General features: G+C 44.7%; 1 protein-coding gene across 1 annotated transcript in view; it reads right to left on the bottom strand.

The window, feature by feature from the left end:
• GXYLT2 (glucoside xylosyltransferase 2) overlaps positions 1-14,278 on the bottom strand; it is an 81,479-nt gene extending 67,201 nt beyond the window's left edge. Inside the window, exon 1 of the mRNA XM_033210463.1 lies at positions 13,794-14,278. Within this exon, the coding sequence (XP_033066354.1) occupies positions 13,794-14,068 (275 nt within the window). The 5' untranslated portion in view covers positions 14,069-14,278. The remainder of the gene's footprint in view (positions 1-13,793) is intronic.
• Positions 14,279-15,889: the final 1,611 nt, after the last annotated feature.

The raw sequence follows: 15,889 nt of genomic DNA, 5'->3' as shown, positions 1-15,889 counted from the left end.
GAGACAGGAAGTATATTAATGAGGTGAGGTGCAGTGGCTCACCCCTGTAATCCCAGCACTTTGGGAGGCTGAGGCGGATGGATCACTTGAGGTCAGTAATTTGAGACCAGCCTGGCCAACATGGAGAAACCCCATCTCTACTAAAAATATAAAAATTAGCTAGGGGTGGTGGTGCTTGCCTGTAATCCCAGCACTCTGGGAGGATGAGAAAGGCAGATCACTTGAGGCCAGAAGTTTGAAAACAGCCTGGCCAACACGGAGAAACTCCGTCTCTACCAAAAATACAAAAGTTAGCTGGGCGTGGTGGTGCATGCCTGTAATCCCAGCTACTTGTGTGGCTGAGGCAGGAGAATCGCTTGAACGCAGGAAGTGGAGGTTGCAGTGAGCCAAAATCACACCACTGCGCTCCAGCCTGGGCGACATAGCAAAACACTGTCTAAAAAAAAAAAAAAAGGTAAAAAAGTAGATTAATCGTTGTCAGGAACTAGGGGGAGGGGCAAATGGGAAGTGACTAATGGCTTAATAGGTACAGGGTTTCTTTTTAGGGTAATGAAAATGTGAAAATGGCTGGGAGCAGTGGCTCATGCCTGTAATCCCAGCACTTTGGGAGGCCGAGGCTGGTGGATCACGAGGTCAGGAGATCGAGACCATCTTGGCTAACACGGTGAAACCCCATCTCTACTAAAAATACAAAAAATTAGCTGGGCGTGGTGGCGGGCGCTTGTAGTCCCAGCTACTCGGGAGGCTGAGTCAGGAAAACAGAGTGAACCCAGGAGGCGGAGCTTGCAGTGAACCGAGATCGTGTCACTGCACTCCAGCCTGGGCGACAGAGCAAGCAAGACTCTGTCTCAAAAAAAAAAAAGAAAATGTGAAAATGTTCTGAAATTCAATGGGGGTGATGGAGGCACAATTCTTTGAATAAACTAAAAACGACCAAATAGTATACTGGTTTTTTTTTTTGATGCAGAGTCTTGCTCTGTAGTCCAGGCTGGAGTGCAGTGGTGTGATCTTGGCTTACTGCAACCTCTGCCTCCTGGGTCCCAGTTCAAGCAATCCTCCTGCCTCAGCCTCCTGACTAGCTGAGATTACAGGCGTGTGCCACCATGCCCAGTTAATTTTTTTTTTTTTTTTGAGACGGAGTCTAGACCTGTCGCCCAGGCTGGAGTGCAGTGGCATGATCTCGCCTCACTGCAACCTCCGCCTCCCAGATTCAAGCAATTCTCCTGTCTCAGCCTCCTGAATAGGTGGGACTACAGGCACTTGCCACCACGCCCGGCTAATTTTTGTATTTTTAGTAGAGACGGGTTTCACCATATTGGTCAGGCTGGTCTCAAACTCCTGACCTCAGGTGATCTGCCCACCTTAGCCTCCCAAAGTGCTTGGATTACAGGGGTGAGCCACCACACCCGGCCAATTTTTTGTATTTTTAGTAGAGACAGGGTTTCACCATGTTGGCCAGGCTGGTCTTGAACTCCTGACCTCATGATCCGCCCACCCTGGCCTCCCAAAGTGCTGGGATTACAGGTGTGAGCCACTGTGCTCGGCCCAAATTGTATACTTTTAAAAGGTACTTGAGTTAAACTGCAATAAAGTTGTTATTAAATAAATAAAATACATCAATGCACTTAACATTTATAACATGGATAGATGTTGTAAAAATTTTTAAAGCAGGTAATGGTAGTATAGCAATATCATAAGAATTGTGGGCCAGGTGTGGTGGCTCACGCCTGTATTCCCAGCACTTTGGGAGGCTGAGGCGGGTAGATCACCTGAGGTCAGGAGTTTGAGACCAGACTGGCCAACATGGTGAAATCCCGTCTCCACTAAAAATACAAAAAAAAAAGTAGATGGGTGTGGTTGCAGGTGCTTGTAATCCCAGCTACTTGGGAGACTGAGGCAGGAGAATCGCTTGAACTGGGGAGGTGGAGGTTGCAGTGAGCCGAGATTGCACTATTTGCACTCCAGCCTGGGCAACAAGAGGGAAACTCCATCTCAAAAAAAAAAAAAAAAAAGAATTGTGATGCCATGTGGGAGTGAGTGAGGTTTGTAAAACGTTGCCCTGGTTGTCCTGGCTCAAGTGTTCCCCAAGCTCAAATGAAAAATGATATTCAGAACAACACAGAAGGCTCGGAGGGAGTAGCAACTTCCATGCTTCCTCTCCATGGTGCCTGAGACAAGCGTCTCCTTAATCGCTTAGAAGTCTCAAGCGTGCGACTTAATTAAACTTCAATTTCTGGAGTGTATAAATAATGAAATACGGCATTTATGTGTAGTGCTATTTACTTTGTAGCCTATTACTGCAAAACACACTGAATTATTAAAGCGAGTAATTGGTTCTACTCAGACCCTCTTTTCTGCCATCTCCTGCTATTTCTCTTATCAGTGCTTCTCCTGAACTGTCAAGCTAAATTAACTCAGGTGAACCTGAGGCTGCCATACAGACTGGCGGGGAAAGTTGGATGGAAAATTGCACTTCTTTCAAATACAGCCCTAAACTGCGCTGTTGGCAACTAGTTTTACTTACAGAAGGAAACAGAAATACGTGGGGGAAAAATGGTAGAACATGAATTTTAAGAAGCTGAATATGCTCACCTTATGGGAAGAATAGATTAGTGATGTCCCCCTCCCTAGTGGAGTATTTTGCAAGATGAAACCATTTTTGCTATTTTAACATGGAGAAAGTCTGCAAATGAGGAAAGAGTGGCAGTTCAGGAAGCGGAAACAACACTTTGATATGGCCCCTGGAAGAAGAGTCCGGAGAGCGATAATTATAGCCATGTCAAGTGTTGGCAGTGAGAGTCACTACTAAAGTTCCCTGCAAACCACAGGCTTTGGAAAGCATGAATCCCCTGACAAAAATTTTCTCCCCTGATGCCATGATTAGATTCATCACTCAGAACCCACACATGACACTAAGGACTTTGCTAACAGTTAAATAACTTTTAATGACCCATGGTTTCGAGTTAAATCAAATATCATAAATCTTTCAAGATAGAAGAGCTGGCATTTGCCTTGAAGTCATGGTGTTATATGAATAATGCCAAGAGAGTGCCAAAAAACTCCATGGGGGGCTTCATGACATTATTTGATAAATGCATTTAATTATTAATAGTACATATTTACCTTGGCTCATGATATCTGAAATGAGGCTGTATTCTTAAACAAAGTCTAGGTCTAACGCATGGTAGGTGTTCAGAGCCTAAAGTTGGTAATTACAACTATGTATATATGTGTGTGTGTTTGCTTTTAGACATCATTGTGCACATACATAAGCTTTAAAACTAGTGTCACAGCAAGGATTCAAACACAGAGAGGTAGACTTAAGAGGCCATGCTTTTAGTCATTATGTTGCATTTGGAACCACACACAAGTAAGTTAGAAAAAGACCAGCCCTCTCTGGTTGGGTGCGGTGGCTCATGCCTGTAATCCCAGCACCTTGGGAGGCCAAGGCAGGTGGATCACCTGAGGTCAGGAGTTCAAGACCAGCCTGACCAACATGGTGAAACCTTGTCTCTACTAAAAATACAAAATTGGCCGGGCGTGGTGGCACATGCCTGTAGTCCTAGCTACTCAGAAGGCTTAGGCACGAGAATCACTTGAACCCAGAAGGTGGAGGCTGCAGTGAGCCGAAATTGCACCACTGCACTCAAGCCTGGGCAACAAGAGTGAAACTGCACCTGAAAAAAAAAAAAAAAAAAGAAAAGAAAAGAAAAGAAAAAGAGCCCTCTCTGAGCAGATGCAGCCCCTACGCAGGGCTCCTGGCATGGACTGGATTTCAGTCTCCCATGCCTCCCCAGGGGCTCGTGTGCAGGGAACGATCTCCACAACAGACCTTTGCCAACTCTACCTTCCTAATCCACCCATTTGCCATTCGCAGAGGTTATTCACGTTTGTGTCGATTTATTCCCCCTCTAGAATTCTATGAAGGCACCTGGACTATTCTCATTTCGTTTTTTCCCTTATGATTGTTCCTGACATATAGCAGATTCTATTTCTCCATCTCCTTCTTCTTTCCAAATTAACATGCTATTGAGATTTTAAAATATGAATCGGCAGTGCTAGTTTGAAATAAATGGCTGTTGACATATGAGGGAGAAGAACTAGATGAGGATTACATATTCCGCAAAGGGGCACTTCTGTCTCATTTCCTGAAGAAGAACATGAAGGACTTTAAAGCTTAGAGGGAGGAAATGAAGAAAAGTGGTCTCCCCAACTAATTTCCAGCTTCCTAAGCCTCAGGCCATCAAGGGATTTTTAATTTTTATGGTAATTTATATACTTTAAGTTATTTAATGCATATACAAGTAGTGCATATATCATAGAAAAAATTTTAAATACCACTAGCAAAAGTGGGGGACACTCAATTCCAATTTCATAACTACTGTTAAAATTTTGGTATGCTGTCTTCCAGAGTTATACCCAATATACGTGGGTGTGTGTATATACATATGTAAATATATAAAAACTTTTCAACTTGAAGTAGGATCATTTTCATAATTTGTTTTTTTCTTACAAATCTGAACAATTAAAAAAAAAAACTAGAGAGGTTCTAGAAAGCTATCAAATGGTTCAAATTGTGACATTTGTTCTCAGCTACAGCATGGTGGTTAGCAATTTTGCTCTAAAAGCACATAGACCTGGCTTCAAATTCTAGGCCTGCCACTTGACTGTCCTATCTTGGGCAAGTGCTTTAACCCCCTTTAGCCCTCAGTTTCCTCATCTGTAAAATGGGCATACCGATGGTAATGGACATCTGCTTTGGGTTTTGGGATTTCTCACTGGCATCTATGTTTAGGACTTTCTGGTAAAAGCGCCTTACTTTTATTTTGGGGACACCACTCTTTTTCTGTTCTCAGCTCATGAGGCTTGGAGGGGATGAATCAGCTGCCCCTCACCCCACCAGCTGTAGGCACATCTCATGTGTAGCCGTCGGTGATTGGAAACACATGTTAGTCAAGTGAGGTCAACGGAGGCAGCCCTGGGACTTTTGCTGGATGGAATTTTTCCCTTAGGGGCTACTAGAAGAGGAGGTTGCACACCCAGACCTATTGGGAATCATTACATGGAGAAAACTGACCTGAGAGTGTTGCCCACACAGAAGGAAGCAGAGCTAAAAGGAGGCAAGATGGTTAGAAATCCTGGCTTCACCTGTGACTGAAGCTTTATCTCTTTGCACTTCAGTTTTACGAGCCAGTTAAAACCCCTTTTATGACTAAGCGATACAAACGGATGAGCTGGCATTCTATCACGTGCAACTGAAAGAGTTCTGCCTTATCCAATATGAGTTCCTACCTCCTAGGTTATTATGAAGATTAAATGAAATAATGCAGTGAAGTGCTTAATAAGGTACCTGGCATATTTTAAATCATCAGTCAATATTAGTTATCATCATAATTAAGTATTAATGTGAAATTCATCAGAAGCCTTCATTTTCCTCTAAATACGTTATATCCATGCCAAAACCAGGCTAGGCAGGACAGCAAAAAGCACATTATTTTATGTATCAATACTCTATCTTACTACAAACCGGATTTGAACTGCTAGTAAACCTTTTGTTCTGTTTTGAGACAAGGTCTCACTCCGTCGCTCAGGCTGGAGTACAGAGGCACAATCTCGGCTCACTGCAACCTCCGCCTCCCGGGTTCAAGCGATTCTCTTGCCTCGGCCTTCAGAGTAGCTGGGATTACAGGCGCCTGCCACCATGCCCAGCTACTTTTTGTATTTTTGGTAGAGGCCAGAGTTCACCATGTTGGTCAGACTGGTCTTGAACTCCTGACCTCAAGCAATCTGCCTGCCTTCAGCCTCCCAAAGTGATGGGATTACAGGCATGAGCCACCGCACCTGGCCACACTCCTTCAGCTTTTAATGAGTACCAGGAGACTGAGATTGGTGTATCCTTTATTATATACAGAAGCTGAGTCTCAGCTTCCTCAAGTCATACCTACCCCAATAAGAAAAGGCTGCTTGAATCTGCATTTTTAAAAAAATATATAAAACTGAAATAGAGATGGGTGTCTCACTATGTTGCCTAGGTTGGTCTCTAACTCCTGGGCTCAAGCGATCCTCCTGCCTCAGCCTCCCAAAGTGCTGGGATTACAGGCATGAGCCACCAGGCCCAGCCTTGAATCTGTATCTTGGCCCTTGCTAACACTTGCCGGGAGTTTCTGGCATGGCATGTTTGGTGTCAGCATTTTACCTGCATTGTCTCATTTTGTCACTGACCTTATTTCTGAGAAAGCCACAATTTGCTCAGGACTGACTTGTTCAAAGTCACACAGGTACTTAGCTGGGTCTAGTTATGGCTCAATTCCTAACAATGCAATGATGGATAATAATAGTACTCAGAACAGCAAATGATTTGGTGACTCCTATGAGCTAACCTACTGTGCTAGGTGCTTTATGTACATTATTATTTCACCTCTCGGATGTCAGTTTTTCTCACTCATAAAAGAGGGTCATATTTTGGATTATGTATTCTCTATTGTCTTATGTAAAGCTTGGTTTATAAATTGTACCATATGAGATTACAGTATCTCATGTTGCTAAAAGAGATAGGGGATCATCTAAAAGTCACTTGAAATATATGAATGGCACTCTTTTCTGGCACAAAATCAGCAACTCCCAATGAAGGTATCATGTCAAAAAACTTCTTTTTCCAGGAGGAGTTTTCAGAACTTCATAATCTGAAACAAATGCTGGGGAATATTTAAGGGAAATGTAAAATGAATATTATCTTCAACAGAAGTATCTTATTTTCTTTATATTATTTGTAAAATTGTGCTAAAATATGTACAACATAAAATTTTGTCTTTTTTACAGGGAATTACAAATGAAGTATTCCTAAGGAAAACAAATCTGTTCTCAAATTCTCTTCCAAAGACTCTCACCTGTGAGTTTTAAAAAGTAACAGTGTCAATGTGGCCAGTATTTACTGAATTTAGTAAAGGTACATATTCAAATTAGTCAGGACTCTCTGGTGGCAAGTAACAAATGCAAGTCAAACTAGATTAAGAAAAAAAGGGGAATTCATTACATCACAGAATCTAGAAATGGTTGAGACAGTGAAAGGCATGAAGCTGGCCTTGGGAACAGTGCTGGGAGCTGCCCACCGCGCCACCCCCTGCTCCGGCCCCACCCCGCTGGCCTGCACACCGCTGCCAGCCCACCTGACCCCACCCCACTCCACCCCATCTGGGTTGCTCTGCATCATTTCTCATCTCTCCATACCATCTTGGTTTCCATTAGCTCCTATTGCAGAACAGCCTTCCCTACTGGCAGAAATACAGTTGCAGTCCCTGAGTTGCTTAACTTACAGCTTCAGCCACTAGAAACAATCTGCCCTTATGCTGTTCCCTTAGGTCTCCGTTGTACCAAACCCCTATTAACCTCAATGGGGAAGGCACCAGGTTCAAGAGGCTGAAGAAGAGACCCAGAGCCAGCAAATGAGACCTGGGGTTTTACTGGGGGCTTCCATATAAGGGAGAGAGTCCAGTGGCAGTGGGCTGGGCAGGAGGACCGCCTTACATGCAGTCCAGTGGCGGTGGGTTGGACAAGATGACTGCACAGCCCAGTGGGGAAGGGCTGGACAGAAGAACCGCAACTGTTTGCAAAAGGTGTGCAGTTTACATATTATAGCGTTTTCACTTACCACCCTCCCCTCAACAACCTCCACCTGGCAATCTTCATGCAACCCAAAACTCAAGGCCTTAATCCCCTGCATAGCCCGTGTTCCACGGGGCAGGACGAGGGCTCAGATGTTCCTCATAGAACATAAGCATGAATCTCTGGGTTGGCCACTCCAGGATTCCCTAGGTTGGAACACATATTCAGGTGTATCTGGCATGCAGGGTCATTCTAAGGTATGCTCAAGCTATTGCTAATTTACCATATAGTCTCTGATCCCAATTTTTAAAAATCCTTAAGAAAAGCTCTGATTTTGCTCAGGAACCTACCCCTGGTAAGTCACCCGCAGGCTTTGATAAGGTCAAGTGCACATAATGGCTGCTCTGGGGTGTGGTGGATGCTCACTTCCTGGGTGCCCCCACCCAACTATTCCCCTTTCTCTCCATCAATAGTCCCAAGATTTTGATTTAAAAGAATCATCTGGTTCAGCTAAGATGATTTTGGATGCAACAACAGAACTCTCAACTCCAACACAGGGCCCAAGAAACGTTAGACCTCAGGATGCCTTGGTTCTGGGACTCAGTGGTGTCCTCGAGGACCTGTATTTTCTTTCTCTACTGCCCAAACAGATGGCTTCATCCTAAAGATGATTCCTTTACAATCATGGTGGCAGCTGGGGCTATTTATTTCCTTGGTTATATCTAGAAGATGGAGTCTTTTGTTTAATAATGTAAAATAAGTTCTTTCCTTCTGGCTGATTGGGCCAGTTTGGGTCATATGACACACCTGTAAGACCAATAGCTGTTGGCAGAGAAATGAGTGTATTGACAGGCTTAGTCCTGGATACAAGAAGCTCACATTATGAAAGGCACGGATCATCATGGTGGGCTTAGACTCTCTCGGGGCGACACAGTGAGACACTATCCCAAAAAAGAAAAAAACCCAAATAATAAAAGTAATAAAAAATAATACAACCTATTTAAAAGGAAAAACGTCCCTCTCTTTTAATGGTGTTACTATTAAAGACACTCACTGTTCTTCAAAAGGGTATGGGACCATTTTGAATATTACTAGATAATGAGGAACTTAATACTATAAGTAAATCTTGGAACAGGGCTGGCACAGGCAGGTCCTGCACCCATTAATTAGTTCATTCAACAAATATGTGTTGAGTATCTACTATGAGATCATCTCTGTTTTAGGAGTCAGTGAAATAGTGATTTAAGGAGAACACTGTTAGGTGTACATGAGGGGGCAGGAGCAAATAACATACAACATTCACACAATGAGTGCTCTGAAAAACAAAAGACTAAATAGGGTAAGGAAGAAGAGAGTGATGGAGAGGACACCCTTAGGAGAAAATATCTGAGAACAGTCCTGAAAGAAACGGAGGAGCTAGCCATGCTAGGATGTGCGCAAACATTCCAGCACTAGAGAGATGCATACTACTGAGGCAGGAATGGGCTTGGTGTATTTGAAGCCCAGTGTGGCTGAAGCAGAGCAAGTGAATGGGGAGTGGTAGAAGAGGAGGCCAGAAAACTAAATGGGGTTGAGATCAAGCAAGGGCTCAAAGGCCACACCGGGAAACTTAAAGTTATTCTTAGTGTGATAGGAAGTCAATCACTGGAGGGCTTTAACCAGCAAATAGGTGGACCCCATCAGGTCTACCTATTAACAGATTATTTTAGCGGCCGTAAGGAAAATGGACTGTAGAGGGCGCTAGAGTGGAACCACACAAACCAGAGAGTAGGCACCTGTAGGTGTCCAGCTAGGGAATGATGGTGGTTAGGACCTCATTAAGTAACTATGGAGTGGAAATGGTGGAACTGGGGATATATTTTTGAGACAGAACCAATAGGGCTTACTGACTGAGTAGGTGTGGAGGGTGATCGAGGGGATTCATGGACCAATCAACAAAAATGAATTGTGGATAGAATCAAGACTCACACTACATAGTATCATAGACGGTACTCAAGATCCAGACACCTTTAATGTGCTCTGGGGCTATTAGCTAATTATAGGATGGACATAGATGAAGCATTTTGCTGCAGAACACCATCCCTTTTAGTGAGACCTTTATTCAGGTTTGAACACTCTGAGAAGATTTATCTCAAACACTAAAGGGAACTGCAGGAAATGGTGCCTCTTGATGAGACACATGCTTCCTTTCATTGGAGTAGCTGGGGAGGCTGCCAAGTGTAATGTGTTTCTGTATTGTCTCCTTTCCCTCATCCCCAAATTCTGGGAGGGCAGCAACTCCATTCACCATTGTACCAGGAGTGCCTGACAGAGTAAATGTGCAATCACATTTGCTGAATGACTATGGAACAAAATGGCAGAAGAAAACTACAGGGCTTAAAGGTAGCTTAAGTCTCCCTTAGAAGCCATATTTTAAGAGAAACAGCAATATCCAGGCCAACACAGAAGAAAAAGAATAAAGTTCAGGACAGGGTTGTGGTTGAGTAATCAGTAAGAGCCCTAGGATGGAGCCCATAAATGGGAAACAGTGATTTTGCAAGAGTTAGCACAAAGGGCCATGCAATAGCCACTGCTGGGATTTTGCTGCTAAACTTGATGATCTCATCACAGGATCATCAAATGTCTGAGCTGGAAGATATCTTAGACAACTTTTGGATTAATTTGCTCATTTCACAGATGAAGAAAATAAGGTGAAATGGCTTTGGACTAGAACCCAATTTGCTGAACTCCACATGCCAACTTCTTTCCTATATTGCACTGATTAGCAGTTAACCTTCCTTTTCCACATGTAGGCTCAAGGAGGAGTTTTCAGAAGTGACCTAGAGCAAGTCTTCTAATGTCTAAAATCTATTCCCAAGTACAATTCTCATTTTATGATTCAGTTTCAGGGAAAAAAAAAGATCTTTCTTGATAAACCTTTCCTCTTATTCAGTGAAAATGAGGCAGCCCCTCAAGGTTCCCTTTTTGAAATGGCTGCCAGGCTTAAATTTAACACTTAATCCTACTAACAAAAGTACTGTTTATTTTTGATTAACAGTATTTACTTACCCCTCTTCTTTATGACTTTTCATTTTTCATACCATTTCAATGGACTTATTGTATATGTGTCTTTTACTATACGTCGTCTCAGATTCTTTTTGGAAGTCAGCCAGCTATAAATCACCAATAAGCCAAAATAGAAGGAAGATTTCATTTCTTTTGTGCACTGGGACTGCTGCTTCCAGAATGGTGTCCGTTTTCAAATCCCCCCCTTGACAGAAAAGCTCAGACCTTACTTACCTCCTGGCCTTATATTTATAGAGAAGGAGGCCACCACAGGACAGATTGTATACAAATGACTAGTTATAAAATTGAAGGGTCTGCCTACTAACGAGGCAAGTCCTTGGAAACTTCTGTGAAATGAAAACAAGATGTGGAAGGAGAGTGCTACGTTTCCTGCGTTGACGTGGCAGAACTTCACTTACAGCAGCCCCCTGTGGGAGGCGAGGCAGCACAGGCTGTGGATGGTAAGCAGGTGGTGGACTGTGTCACATCCAACTCCAGGCTCTCAGCTAACTACAACCACAAGCCTGACCCTCCCCAGACCAGAGAAATGAGATCACGTAGCCTTCATCTCTTCTGGATTCTAGCCATGTAAAGAGATTAAAGCACTCGTTTTCTGAAAACACGAGGCTTTCTCTTCCCTCCCTAAATGAAATTCCTCCTAAACCACAAAAATTTAACCCAAGCAGAATTAGGAAAGCAATAAAGGAGACCTAGCAGAGATCTTTCCTCCTACTCCCTCACAACTTCAGAGTCTTCTGCTGCCACTTCTGTCGAGGTAGCAAGAGAAACAATAAATAAGTCCCAGAAAATGTCAACTGTTTATGCATTTGAGCCTGAGACTTCCTGTGGCTTTTGTTTTTTACTCCTTTTCCAGTTTTACAATTTTGTTCTTTATTCCTATGGTGTTGGCCATGATTTCCATGATAATCTAAGAGATATGTTCAAAAGAAAAATGGCTTCAAGGGTACTGTTGCTCCTGGAAATAGTCCTTCCCTAAAACACCCATTTGGATTCTGTTCATGATCTCCTCCTAGTCAGAGCCACTTTGTTCAGACAGAGACAAAAAGATGCTGCGCCACTGTTCTCAACACCTTGAAGAATGAGACAGATCCAAAAATCTAGTGTTTCTTTAAAAAACATCTCAGTAAAATTACGAATTGCAGGCAAGTCTATGGCATGACATCAGCATAGCACGTAAGTGCTCAACCTGAGTCCACACCGCCTGGATCTTTATCTTTCTCTACCAGGTTACCTGTGAACTTTGGACAAATTGCTAACCCTTGTGCAATATTTTCCTCATCTGAAAAGTGGGGATACCATTGGTGCTTACTTTGCAAAGCAGGTTATCAAACTTTGTTGTGCATGAGAAACAGTGGGAGGGACTTGTTAAAACACGGTTGCTGACCACCGCCCCCCCAAAGCTTCTGATTCTGTAGGGCTGGGCTGGGGCCCAGGAATCTGCATTTCTAACAAGTTCCCAGATGATGCCCATGCAACTGGTCTAAAGTCCACACTTTGAGAACCACTATCAAAGGGTTATGGTGTGGGCAGGGCGCGGTGGCTCACGCCTGTAATCCTAACACTTTGGGAGGCTGAGGCAGGGGGATCACTGGGCTCAGGAGTTCCTGGCCAATATGGTGAAACGCCGTTCCTCTACTAAAAATACCAAAATTAGCTGGGCATGGTGGCATACGCCTGTGTGCCAGCTACTTGGCAGGCTGAGGCACAAGAATCTCTTGAACCTGGGAGGCTTGAACCCGGGAAGTGGCGGTTGCAGTGAGCAGAGATCATGGGGGAGATTATGGTGTGGATTATGTAGTTGTATATGTAAGTGTTAACTGTGACTATTTGTATGTACTGCGGTTAGCAATATCCCTGGCAATAGGTTAACAATGTTAAGGGTGACATTATTATTATTATCTTACCAGTCGTCCCATCAAACTTAGCAATCATATTAAACTTGCAGTTAAACCCTAATTAATCTATCATAAGAAACACCAGTATAGAAGAGGAGAAATCCTATTAATTTCCTAACAGACATATCCTTAAAGACTGTACACATCCAGAAGGGGCTGTAAAGCGTTATAAGTACTTTAAAGTGACAGATCGTTGGGGTCTTTTTCCCTCTACAACTTGTCAGTACCCATCTGTAGTGAGGCAGAAGGGAAACAAAAGCTGACACAGCTACTTCTGGAGGTTTCATGTCTTTTCTCTTAGTTACAGTAAAAGCACCAAAGAGATTTAGTCATTATGGTTAAAAGGAATTTTTCAACTCCCTTCAGGTTGAAATTAAGGAGCCCAGCAAACGAGGACATTGCATTGAAGGTTAGAAACAACAGTTTTGAAAGGGCAGATGAAACAGACTCGCTAGAAGACAAGGGGATTGTTGAAAAGCCCTCCACAACAAAGGAAATGAACCAAATCCCTAACCTGCGGCGCGTTCCAGCAACCCTAAGGCCAAAGATAAAGCGCTCCGATGAAAAGCCTCCGCGTGTTAAGCTTTGGGTAGGGAAAGAGAGTATCAAAATAAGGTCGAAGGTTAAGACGTTTTTCTTGTAGGAGAACCCTTTGACCACACTTGAGCCTGAAACAGAATGAGGATCTGGAAACCTCCACTCTGTCTTTTCTGTGCCACGCATCAGTCCTTTCAAGGAGAGAACTTTTTAATAAACTTAGGTCAAGTGTCTCTTCTGTTCTAAGCATGGGGGTACTCCAGGTTGAACGAAAGGCTGCCAGTCCTTGGTAAACATCTAACTTTTCCAACTCAATCAGATCTAAGGTTTCGGCAAAATTCTCCAGTGAAACATGAGAATTAGATAAAGCATTCTTGCATCGTGATGGCTTTTGACAAATTAAACAAAGGGTGCATGTTTGCAAGAGTGCAAAAAAGACAGTTAAAAAATTTAATGTACGAAACCACTTTCCTTGGCACTTCAAAAATGTACGTGATTATCAGCACTGAGCTGTTAGAGGGACTCCACCGAGGTGGGTCTTCTTTTCTATCGGGCTAAGAAACAGAAGCGGGCAGCCCGTGGGTGAAACTTGGAAGTCTGTCTCTCCAGCCCAAAGCCTCCCTTGGACTTGGCACGGGTGTAGGGAGCCAGACACGGGTCCGCAGATGGGATTCTGGGGTTGCCACGACTCACCTCGCCAACTTCTCCAGTCTCGCAGCGCCCAGGCGGCCCGCTCGGGGGCGCGGACGCGGGGGCCGGCGCCTCCGAACTCCCGGGCTGGCCCCGGGGAGGGCGCCCGGTCCCGGCCAGCGCGCGGGGACCGGCGCGGGGTGGCGCTGCGGGGCAGATGCGGGACGTGCGGGAGGCGCTGGGGGCTCAGCGCGGCCAGAGCGCAGGGACAGCAGCGCCAGCAGCAGCGCGGCCAGCGCGAGCAGGAGCAGCGCCGCCGCCTTGCTGCGGAGCTTCATGGTGCGGCGCGGCGGCGGCGGCGGCCCCCAGGCGGTTCGGTCCCACTGCGCATCGCGGCGGCGGCAGGACGAGTGCAGCAGCGCGCGGCGGTCGCCTCCTCCGCCCGCCCGCCGGGGACTGGGGTCGTGGCGGCCGGCGGGCGGCCGGCGGCGGCGGCGACGGCGGAGGAGGAGGAGAGGGAGGAGAGGAGGGGGAGGCGGTGAGAGCGGGGCTCCAGGAGGAGCAGCCTGAGCCTACCGTACTGTGTGGAGTAGCCGCCCCTCCGCCCGCCCGCCCGCCGCTAGGCGCTGGGACTTCTGGTAGCTCACACTCAAAACCACTCCGTTCATTCATTCGTTCGTTCGTTTACCTCCCCGTTCACTCACCCACCCATGCCATCCACTCTTCCCGCTGATTGTCTCATGCCATGATTCACTTATTTGCTGATGTATTCCATGTGTTTCCTCCTTATTTATTTTATCCATCTATCCACACATTTGTGCACTTATCCACACATCCTTTCAGGCAGGAACATCTCTGTCCTGTTTGCCCAGTGCAGGGATCTGCGGGTGGTGGTGTCCAGTAAATATCTGTTGAATAAACCCCTATTGCCGCCTCTGTCTTGCCACCTCCCTTTTTCCTGGAGGAGGACATATTCAACAAGGACACATGCAATAAGGCAAAGCGAGTAAAAGTAACACGTGATTAGTAGTTGGGGCTTCAGACTCAAAACACCAAAGTAGAACTTGGGGCAGCTAGACTGGCCAGAACAGATCCATGTAGTCTGAAGAAGTTAGAGAATGAATTTCAAAGTTTGGATTTGAAATCTGACACTGTCACTTAACTGGCTTGGTGATCCTGAGGAAGCTGCACAACTTTCTTAAGCCTTAACTTCCTTACATGCAAAATGGGAATGATGATACTGCTTGCTACAGAGGCATTTTGTGGGCATTAAATTAAATAATGCCTTCAAAGAAACTAGCACAGTGCCTGGCTCACAGTCAGTGCCCAATAAAAGTTCTGTAATGATTAGTTCAATAAAACATAGCTTATCATATATACATAAACACACATTTTATTTTCTTTCTGGCACAGATTTGAGATAGAGTAATAATTTCACAACACAATGTAAGAATGGCTTCTTTGGAGACTTTAACAGCTACAATCGCCAGATAAAGGTCATAATTTCCAGAGGATTCTTCCAGGGGATCCCCAGTTACAAATATGAAACATTAGGACACATCCTCTTATGACTCACGGTGAACTGACAGCCAGGACTCCATTAACTCTCTTTTCAGCACACCACAGAACAAAGAACACTAGTTATAACAACGTCCCTGAGTTTTTTAGTTTTTTTTTTTTCTCGCTCTGTCGCACAGGCCGGAGTGCAATGGTGCGATCTCAGCTCTCACTGCAGCCTCTGCCTCCTGCGTTCAAGCCATTCTCCTGCCTCAGCCTCCCAAGTAGCTGGGATTACAGGCTGCGCCACCACACTCGGCTAATTTTTGTATATTTAGTAGAGACAGGGTTTCACCACATTGGCCATGCTTGTCTTGAACACCTGACCTCAAGTGATCCACCCGTCTCGTCCTCCCAAAGTGCTGGGATTACAGGCATGAGCCACCGTGCCCAGCCTGTCGCTGAGTTTCTACAAGATTCCATGTTGCTTTATAAATAATCTAAAATTCAGTTATATTCTGAATTATTCTCATATTAGCATTTTATTTTAATTCCTTGAGAACCCATTGTATTTAAAGTTCTAGGGATGAGAATATTTAGTAATTTGGAAGCTCTTGCCAAGCAGACATCTAGAAAATGGCAGGGTGCAAGTTCAGTGTGGG

Source organism: Trachypithecus francoisi, unplaced genomic scaffold (assembly GCF_009764315.1).
Source record: "Trachypithecus francoisi isolate TF-2019V2 unplaced genomic scaffold, Tfra_2.0 Lachesis_group0, whole genome shotgun sequence".
Lineage (NCBI taxonomy): Eukaryota > Metazoa > Chordata > Mammalia > Primates > Cercopithecidae > Trachypithecus > Trachypithecus francoisi.
The sequence above is the reverse complement of the archived record's forward strand: the minus strand, read 5'-3'. Positions and strand labels throughout refer to the sequence as shown.